This window comes from Chrysemys picta, chromosome 2 (assembly GCF_011386835.1).
Source record: "Chrysemys picta bellii isolate R12L10 chromosome 2, ASM1138683v2, whole genome shotgun sequence".
NCBI classification, from domain to species: Eukaryota; Metazoa; Chordata; order Testudines; family Emydidae; genus Chrysemys; species Chrysemys picta.
In genome coordinates this window covers 147,563,732-147,573,573 of record NC_088792.1, presented here as the reverse complement: position 1 = coordinate 147,573,573, position 9,842 = coordinate 147,563,732, and the positions used below count along the sequence as shown (strand labels likewise).

Genomic DNA, 9,842 nt, shown 5'->3' with positions numbered 1-9,842 from the left:
GCCTGGAGGAAAACATTGCCAGATGTTACAGAAAATAGGAGGAAATAAATAAGGAAATAAGGAACGACGTCATATTGCAACATTTTACCTGCACCTAGAAACAACCTGGGAGCGTGTGGGGCAGAGGTAAGACTGTATATTCAGTGATCACATTGCCATTTTTTTTACTTCCCTGAGTGCACTGAAGTAGTGATTTTGCATGTGAATAAGTAGCTGGGACAGTTCAGCTGAAGCCTTGCACAACAGCGAACTGGTCAAACCAGAGGTCATTGAGCTGGCTGTCAATTACAGGCATTGTTATCATCTGATCTGCAGATAGAGACATTCCCCCCTCACTCTTCTTCTCCACTGCAGTCTCTGGGGCAACGCCAGAGATGGTCTCTTCCCTTCTTCTAGCTTTGCTGCTAACATGCTGCTCCTTTGATTGCTTTTCTTCCCAGAGCATGACAAACAACGGTATTTGGGCAACTCCTCCACCAGGGGAAGATGAAGCAGAAGAGGGAAAATGGAGCACTGGGCGTTATAGAAATACACAGCCTGATGGGTGTCAGTCAGGTCCATCCAGCTGCGTCAAGAGACTTGATCCAGCTCTTACTGTAGATAAGCTCACTGAAGCAGGGTTAAGCCACTTGCTACGGAGCCCCATTGACCTCTTCTGTTGGCTGAATTAACTCACAGGCATTTCCTCTCTTTTCTGTTCAGATGCGTTCCTGTCACAAGTTCCTAAGACGTCCACTGATCTGGGGCTGGACTCCAAGTAAGTGATCATGGGTGAGAGATGCTAGGTCAGCTTCTGTGTCAAATATCTAAGGGTTTGTCTCCACCTAGAAATTGACTGGAATGACTATTCCAGAATAACCCTCCATGCAGATCTTATTCTAGAATATTGATTGCATTTGAAACTACTACCTTATTCTGGCGTAACTTCCCCATGTAGACAAGCGCCCAGTCCCCACTGCCCTGCACCTTGTGTCATCATTTATACATGAGCAACATGGCAGCAACGTGCTACTATCCTGAGCTGGTAGCATTTTGCATCCACTTGCACAGAGGTAAATGATGACTTAAATTCTAAGGGCAGAAAGAAGGCCCTGAGAAATCTGAATGGTGATCTATGTATTCCATCCTTATGGGAAGGTCCTATAGACTGTACCAGGCTGAACCCCATAGGGTCCTCCAGGAATGCAGGGGGGTTCCACAGATTTTATTCTGAAAGCTGATAGAATATAACAGAGAATAAGATCTTTTTAATGGGTTGTTTGAAGGTGGGTGATAGTGTTCTATTAAATCCTACAGGGAGATTAAAAAAAAAACCCGATGGAAAGGCTCTGTCTATGGAACTCTGTAGGCTCTTCCATATGGGCACAACATGGATATTGCACGCATACATGGTAGGACACAACAAGCTGCCATTTAACGAGAGCAGATACTAGTAAAGGTTGCCAAACAGGTTCCCTTGCAATGTCTTGTTTTCTGATGCATGTAACTTTCTGAATTGCTCCTCCCTGGGGCTGAAATTTTCTGTGCTTGGCCTCTGCTCAGAGATGAATTGATTGGTGAGATTGTGAGCTTGCTGGAGCAGGGACTTTTTGTTCTATGTTTGTACAGTACCTGGCACCACAGCTGAGCTCCTAGGCACTGCCACAATGCAATAATAATATTAGTCTAATGTATGAATGAAGCAACTGATCGTACACAGATCTTGAGGGAGTTAGCATTGTAATTGAATTATAACTCCCTGAGGTTGCCAACACACCATAATGCTCACTGATACTCGGTGGCATTGTTTTGTTGTGGAAGAATATATGGTATCTTGTATTATCTTTGATAAATAGCATATGATCATTTCATTAAAGCCGGCACCATAATAATAATAATGTCCAAGTGGGGGAGCTAAGGGTAAATGCATACAGGGTCAGAGTTAAAGCTGCACATTCAACCTGAAATTTGATATTTTCTTTCTTTTGGGTTCATAGCCCGTAAACCAAACTTTGTCTGAATGGAGCGTTTCTGCATTTAATTCTATAGTGTATTTTCATGTTAGAGCTTCTAGCAAAATTACATGGTATCTAGAGCTGAGAATAGCAGGAGTTGTTAATACGAGAGAGAGAGACTGCGGGGAGGTGGTAGAGACACAGGAAGAAGTGATTCGTCATCAACTGAGAAATGGGAGGAGGTGGAGTTTATGAGTTGGGGAAATACAGAAGAGCCTGGCTGATGAATTCTACAGCCCATGTGCACAATTCTGGGCTCAGTTCATTGGCAACATGAATGTTGTGCCAGTGCAATGTGGGTATAAAATGCGATGGTGCAGGTTGGGCTCAGCTGGGACCAGTGGGCAAAGGGACATTAGTGGAAAGTGCTGTCAATGCCAATGGCCAGTGGGGATGTTAATCGCTGTGTCTGGGCTTCCGGCTCTCCACCGCCCCTGGCAGCAGGAGGCAATCACCGGGCCAGGGAGCCGCAGGGAGCCACAGACTGGAGGAGGATAGGCTCCTAGGAGCCAATGGTGGAGAACGAGAGATGAGGTAGTCAGGGCCAGTTTGGGGTTTGCCAAAGCTCGTGGCTGGGTTTGGGAGTTTCTAACCCAGAGGTGGTTCCGATCCAGCTGAGTCCCACTGATCTGAACCCTCATAATGGCACTGGGTTTCCTCCATGTCTATTAGTGACATCCCAGCAAATGCAACAGATGCTGGAATTCTTGCTCAGGCAAATGTCCCCCGAGATCAAGAGGAGCTTTACCTGAGTAGGGACTTGGTAAAGTCCACCAGGCATTGGTCCTGCTGGTGCATTATGGGAAAATGGAGGACTGTCATGGGAGAGCAGACAAACTAGCAGAGCTGGGGACAGTGGGCCTGGAGGGGGGCTGGGAAGGCAGCAGAATGTCTGCGCTAACGATCTCAGACAGTAATTTCCTACCAAGGTGTAAACTGGGAGCGATGCAGATGCAGCTCCCGTGTCTGAGACCCTCGGGCTCCCCGAAGAGAGAGAAATCACACAGCTCCTTGTTCTTTCCCCAGTGACCCCGAGGGCCCTGTCTCCGCAGGAGGATCGGCCTCCACACACACGGTACTGATCTGCGCTCATGTCACCCTGCCCCGTGTATAAATGGCTGAGAGTCCCGGCCGAGTCCAGGGGCAGGGGCAGCCAGATACGCAGAGCGCTGGGCCATAGCGGGTCCCAAAGGGTCACAGCCTCCTGGTGGGGACCCAGCCTGGCCTCCTGGACCCGCTCTGGGGCCCGCTCTGCAGGGGCATGTCAGGGGCAGAGCAGCGAGGGGTGGGATTGCCAGTGGCCCACTGGGTTAAGGGGGGTCAGTTACTAACTGACCCTGGTGTCTGTCATTCCCTGGCTCTGGCCTGACTGGAGAAACCCCCATTGCCCAGCACATCCTGCCAGCAGCTAACGGGCGCTGTGAGGCCTGGATTCTCCTGCGTAGGGCAGCCTGGGTTGGCCGAGCCCTGTCGGTGCAGCTGGGCTGACAACCTGGCCCCAGCTAGCCAGTCCGGAGCCTTCTCAGAGCGGCAGAGAGGGGTCACCACCCGTAGCCCCCACGGCTGCATCCTGGGCCAGGCCCTAGCGGGGAAGCATCCCACCCCTGGCAGCATTGTCAGTGGCTGGTCCACGGCCTTCCTCCTGCCACAGCCATGGGGCGGGCGGCCCCTTTGGCGATTCCATGGGGAGCTGCCCTGGAGCTGCGCCAAGGGAGGTGAGATGAGGAAGGAGCCGAGATCCAAGCCAATCAGGTTGCTCGCAGGTGGGGCTCACTCCCACCCCTGCACACCCCATGCCATGTGCTGCTGGCTGCCAAGATCTGAAGGGGGCAGTGGGCCAAAGATGGGCCCTGCTCTGCCCCCCTCCCCCATCCTGGCTCAGCAGGGCCAATGGGGCTCCCCCATGGGCCCAGCCTGCCTGAGAGGTAGTGTCCATCTGTCCTTCCCACCCACCCTGCTCCCACCAGGATATGACAGGCACCGGGCACACGTCCCCAGCACAGCCGGGAGCTGGGAGGACGCCAGGACCCTATTCCCAGCCTGGCAACAGCAACCTGGTGAATCTGTTCAACGAGTTCTTTAAACAAGGTAAGAACCCGCGGGATCCCCACTTTCCGGGGGCTGACTCTCCTCCACCCAGGGCACTGTCCACCCTGCCCTGGCCAGTGCCCTGCCGCAGCCCAGCAGCCCACTGAGCCCAAGTCTAGCGTTAGATCTCAACGTGCCTGACTCCAGTAAGATCCAGCCAGGGGAGCAGAGAGGGGATGGGGGGGCGAGGGGTTCCGGGGGGGGGGCTACAGGGGGTGTGGAGGAGGTGCTGGGAGGAGCAGGGTGCACAGACAGAGCAGGCACTGGCAGTGCTCTGGTGGGGGGGGGCAGAGTGCAGATCTCTTTACCCCGAGCACCCTCCTCTCCTGCCCTGTTCTCCCTTTGCCACGCTCTGTTTCAGGACCTACCATCATGGCCGTGCCAAGGCCCAGCCTCTTCACCCTACGCGACACCAGCCAGAAAGTTGTCCGCTGCCACCACAACCACCTCGTGGCCTCTCCCCAGACTGCCAACGCCCCCCCAGGTGTGCTGCAGACCGGCTCCTCCATGCTGCATCAGCTCCTCCCGCACTGCGCTGCCTGGCCTTCCCAACGGGCAGGGCAAGACAGGCCCTGACACCCCAGCAGGCACAAACACCTGGCCAGTCCTGGCAGGGGGTCAGGGGCATTGTGGGCCAAAACAGCCCCTAGGGTCACTTTGCCAGACTCAGGGACAAAGAGTCCACCCCATTCCTGCCCCTGCATTGGGGGGGCATCACAGACCAGCCACAGTTACCCCGCCTGTGCAAGGGATTCTCCCCTGGCTACCAGAGCGGGACGGGGGTCCTTGCCCCAGGCAGTCCCAGTGGCCGAGGGCCAGGCCCAGGCCAGGAGATGGGCTGCGCTGCAGGGGAGGGGAGTGATGCTGCACAGGTCCTGACGCCCCCCACTCGTCTGTAGCTCACCCCCCATCCTGCTCCCCTCCTCGGTGCTCTGTGTTCCCAGAGAAGATCAGCGTGGTGCCCAACCAGTTCATGGACCCCAGCCATTTCCCCATCATTATGGGCATCAATGGAGGGACTCGCTGTCTGTCCTGCGGCACTTCGGCCCAGCCCACCCTCATGCTGGAGGTGAGCACCCATCACTGGGGAGTCAGGCCTAGGGCATTCTAATATCTTCCCAGCATGACCACGCTGCTGCCTCCCCTCCTGTTCTCCATCGCCTACTCCCAGTCCCCCTTCCCCCTACTCCCCCAACCCTCCTGTCCGCCTTTCCCCATTGGCCAGCTCCCGACCCCTCCCATTCCCCATCACCTGACCCCCATTCCCCATCCTGCTCCCTGCCCCCCCTTCTTCCCCCCACCCCTCCCACTTCCCAATCTCCTAGCCCTGCCCCTAGGCACACTGCTAACCCCCCACTCCATAATCTCTCCCCCCATCTCTCCTGTCCCACTCCCCATCCCCTCCCCAGTTTCCCAGCCCCACCTCCCCATCACCTGTCCCTCTCCCTTCATCTCCCAGCAGAGCCTTTGGACTCAGCAGATCCACTCCCCTTAGGTCCTGTCATCCAATCTGCCAACTTCCGTGACTACAAGGAGTGGTTAGCCCAGGGTCGGGAGCTGGATTCTCTACTGGCTCCGGCATCGTCAGAAGAGTCATCACCCAGAGGCCTTTCAGTGAAGGCAGTGGGGTCTTATTGGCACAAGCAAGGGCAGGGGGCAACGTGGGGCCTAGGTGCCAGGACAATAGGCACGGTCCAAACACACACAATTGGGCCCCAGACTCTATTCATGGTGCTAATGCTCGAGCCAGAAACAACCCCCATGTTCCAATTCCCCCTCGCCTTCTAAGTGCCCCCTTTCTGCTGGGCACAATAATGCCAGGGTTACTGCCTCAGTTTACCCTCTTGGGCTCCCTAAGAGTCCATCCCAAGTTCTCTTGGGTCTAGTAACACCCCGTCCCCAGGGCCAGCTTATGATCTCACATAGTGCAACTAGCCATCGAGAGCCCCAAACACTGTCCTTTTATCCCACATGTGGCGCACACACTCCTCAGACCCGGTCCATCAACACACCTCATACCCCAGCTCCCACGTCAGCTGCCACACTCGGGAGTCCTTCGGTTCTCACCCAGTCTTTGATCCAGCCAGCCCTGCACTTCTGGCTGGAATCCTTCCCAAGTTCTGCCTGGCTTCCAAGCCTCTGCCTGGGAAATGTAGCAGACAAACCCCTCTGGCCTTCTCAGCCTCCTGGCCCTGGCTTGGCAGGTCAGCTGGCTATCCCGTCAACTGCCCTATGCCTTTCTCAGGGACTGCTAGGATTATAACAGGGTTTAAAAGAGAACTAGATAAATTCATGGAGGTTAAGTCCATTAATGGCTATTAGCCAGGACGGGTAAGGAATGGTGTCCCTAGCCTCTGTTTGTCAGAGGGTGGAGATGGGTGGCAGGAGAGAGATCACTTGATCATTACCTGTTAGGTTCACTCCCTCTGGGACACCTGGCATTGGTCACTGTTGGTAGACAGGATACTGGGCTGGATGGACCCTTGGTCTGACCCAGTACGGCCATTCTTATGTTCTTATGCCCGCCCCGTCACAGCCATCTTCCTCTCATTTATTAGCCACAGATGGTGCCCCATCCTTTCAGTCAGGTGAACTGGGTCTCAGGGTTGCTGGACCCATGTCACTAACGGGGGCTGAGCTCCTGGGTTCGATTTCTGGCACTGACAGGGGCAGGAGGAGGTCAGGAAAAGAGCCTGTTGCTTTGGGATTTGTCATGCCTGACCCAGAGTTACAGGTCAGAGCCAAGCCATGTGTTAGACACTTATTTTCCTACTGAAGTCAATATGGCAGATGGCAGATCCCCTCCTCTCCCACCCCTAAGCTGCATCTCCATTTCTAACTGGCCTCTCTCATCCCCTCCACCCCTCCAGGACAAGAAAATCATGGACTTGTACCAGAACAGCAAGGAAGCCAAGCGTTTCACCTTTACCTGCTCTGCCACCGGCAGCACGCTCCGCTTCGAGTCGGTCGCCTTCCCGGGCTGGTACCTGAGCACGTCCCCCAGAAACGACCAGCCCCTCCGGGTGACCAACCGCCTCGGGGAGGCCGAAATCACCAACTTTTACTTTAAGAAAGTTTAAAGTCACAGAGGCCAGGATCCTGCCCCAGGCTGCCCCCTCCCCAGTGCAGCACGGGGGAGTTTTCCCATTGACATTTGTGCACCCGAAATATGCCTGAGATTCCTGAGCATGTGGCGATTGGATGACCCTGGCTAGATCCAGCTCTTACCTGCATCCATGCAGAGCCCCAGGGTGCTCGGCTAAGGGCAGGGTTGCTTTCAGAATCACCCCGTGGCTCCAGTATTACTCGGAGAAGGTTTTCCTATTGTATCGTATGGTCTTCAAAGAGAAACTGAAGAACTACAATTCATTTGAAAACTTAACACCATCAATTTGGGCTTGAATAGGGACTGGGAGTGGCTGGCTCACTACAAAAGCAATTTTCCCTCTCTTGGTATTGATACCTCCTCATCAATTATTGGGAATGGACCACATCCACCCTGACCAAATTGGCGTTCAACATTGGTTCTCCACTTGTAAGGTAATTCCCATCTCTTCGTGTGCCAATATACATTTAAACCTGTATCTGTAATTTTCACTCCACGCATCTGAAGAAGTGAGGTTTTTACCGATGAAAGCTTATGCTCAAATAAATCGGTTAGTCTTTAAGGTGCCACCGGACTCCTCGTTGTTTTTGTGGATACAGACTAACATGGCTACCCCCTCTGATACTTGGGGGTTATAGTGGATCACAAATTGAATGTGAGTCAACAGTATGATGCAGTTGCACAAAAGGTTAATATCATTCTGAGGCGTTGTTATGCCGTTCACTCACCGCTGGTGGCGCCTCCTCTTGGCCGTCCTGGGGATTAGCTCTTCCAGGTGCTGGGCCCCCCCTCTGGCAGTGTCTCGCATCGTCTCTCCCTGTGGCCCCTCTTGCTCCAGGAACTGTAGTCTCCTCTTAGAGACTCAGCCCTCCACCGATCACTACATTGTTGCCCAAGGTCCTTCTGCACAAAGTCTCAGGCAGTCTTCTCTGGTGCAATCCTACTGGTGCCACTTCTCCAGTGGCTGGGGGGAGGGGGAGAACCCAGGCCTGCCCACTATTCCAGGTTCCAGTCCAGGGACCCTCAACCCAGCAATTCTGGGCTTTCCTCTCCCAGCCCTCCCTGCACACTCCCTGGACTGCTTCCAGCAATAGGCACCGACTCCGTGGATGCTCCAAGGCTGGAGCACTCACAGGGAAAAAATGGTGGTTCTGAGCACCCACCTGCAGCATCCCTAAGAGCCCCTCTTCCTCCCCCAAGCACCTCCCGCCAGCCGATGGGCCCCGCTGATCAGTGCTTCCCCCTCCTTTCCTCCCTCCCCATGCCTCCTACCCACCGCAATCAGCTGTTTCTCAGCGTGCATGAGGCTCTGGGGAGTAGGGGGAGAGAAGCGAGGATGCAACGTGCTCGGGGGAGGGGGCAGAATGGAGGTATTCGGCACTGGTGGAGAACTCAGCTGGAGTCCTGTGTCCAGTTCTGGGTGCCGCACTTTAGGAAAGAGGTGGATAAACTGGAGAGAGTGCAGGGGATAGCAACAGAAATCATCAAAGGTTTAGAAAACCTAACCTGTGAGGAAAGGTCAAAAACACTGGCCCTGTTTAGTCTTGGGATACGAAGACTGAGGGGAGACCTGATAACAATCTTCAAACATGTTAAAGGCTGTTATAGAGAGGGCACTGAAGGTAGGACAAGACGCAAAGGGCTTAATCTGCAGCAAGGGAGATTTAAGTTAGATAGTAGGACAAACTGCCTAACTCTGAGGGTCGTTAAGTGCTTGAACGGTCTCCCAAGGGAGGTTATGGAACCCCGTCATTGGAGGTTTGTAAAAACAGGTTGGACAAATCCCTGTTGGGGATGGTCTAGGTCAGGGGTTCTCAAACTGGGGGTTGGGACCCCTCAGGGGGTCGCGAGGTTATACCTGGGGGGTTGTGAACTGTCAGCCTCCACCCCAAACCCCACTTTGCCTCCAGCATTTATAATGGTGTTAAATATATAAAAAAGTGTTTTTAATTTATTAGGGGGGCGGGGGGCGCACTCAGAGGCTTGCTATGTGAAAGGAGTCACCAGTACAAAAGTTTGAGAACCACTGGTGTAATACATGTATGAAATATGGACATTTTGCAGCTGTTAGTCACACCAAAGCAGTCAGGGAGTTGGTTCCTATTACAGACAGCCAAGAGCCATTGTCTCTGGGATCCATCACTTGTGATGAAACAGAACCTGGAGAGTGAAACTGACTATTCATGGAAAGTCTATTGACTTTAAAATTGACTCAGGAGCTGACATCATAGTCATCTCGGAAGTGACTTAGGGTACGTGTACACTACGAAATTAGGTCAAATTTATAGAAGTCGGTTTTCTAGAAGTCGGTTTTTATACAGTTGATTGTGTGTGTCCCCACACAAAATGCTCTAAGTGCATTAAGTCGGTGGACTGCGTCCACAGTACCGAGGCTAGCATCGACTTCCGGAGCGTTGCACTGTGGGTAGCTGCGGGTAGCTATCCCACAGTTCCTGCAGTCTCCGCCGCCCATTGGAATTCTGGGTTGAGATCCCAATGCCTGATGGGGCAAAAACAGCGTCACGGGTGGTTCTGGGTACATGTCGTCAGCCCCCCCCCCCCATGAAAGCAACGGCAGACAATCATTTCGCGCTTTTTTTCCTGGGTTACCTGTGCAGACACCATACCACGGCAAGCATGGAGCCCACTCAGCT

The 9,842-nt window shown here is 53.7% G+C and overlaps 1 protein-coding gene across 1 annotated transcript; it reads left to right on the top strand.

Moving 5' to 3' along the window:
* Window positions 1–341: 341 nt before the first annotated feature.
* On the top strand, window positions 342–7,721 carry LOC101949597 (interleukin-36 receptor antagonist protein). Its single transcript, XM_005279282.4, has 7 exons — window positions 342–456; window positions 703–757; window positions 3,021–3,069; window positions 3,962–4,082; window positions 4,444–4,566; window positions 5,027–5,151; window positions 6,953–7,721. The coding sequence occupies exons 1-7, from the start codon at window positions 375–377 to the stop codon at window positions 7,160–7,162; spliced, it is 765 nt and encodes a 254-aa protein (XP_005279339.2). The 5' UTR covers window positions 342–374; the 3' UTR covers window positions 7,163–7,721.
* Window positions 7,722–9,842: the final 2,121 nt, after the last annotated feature.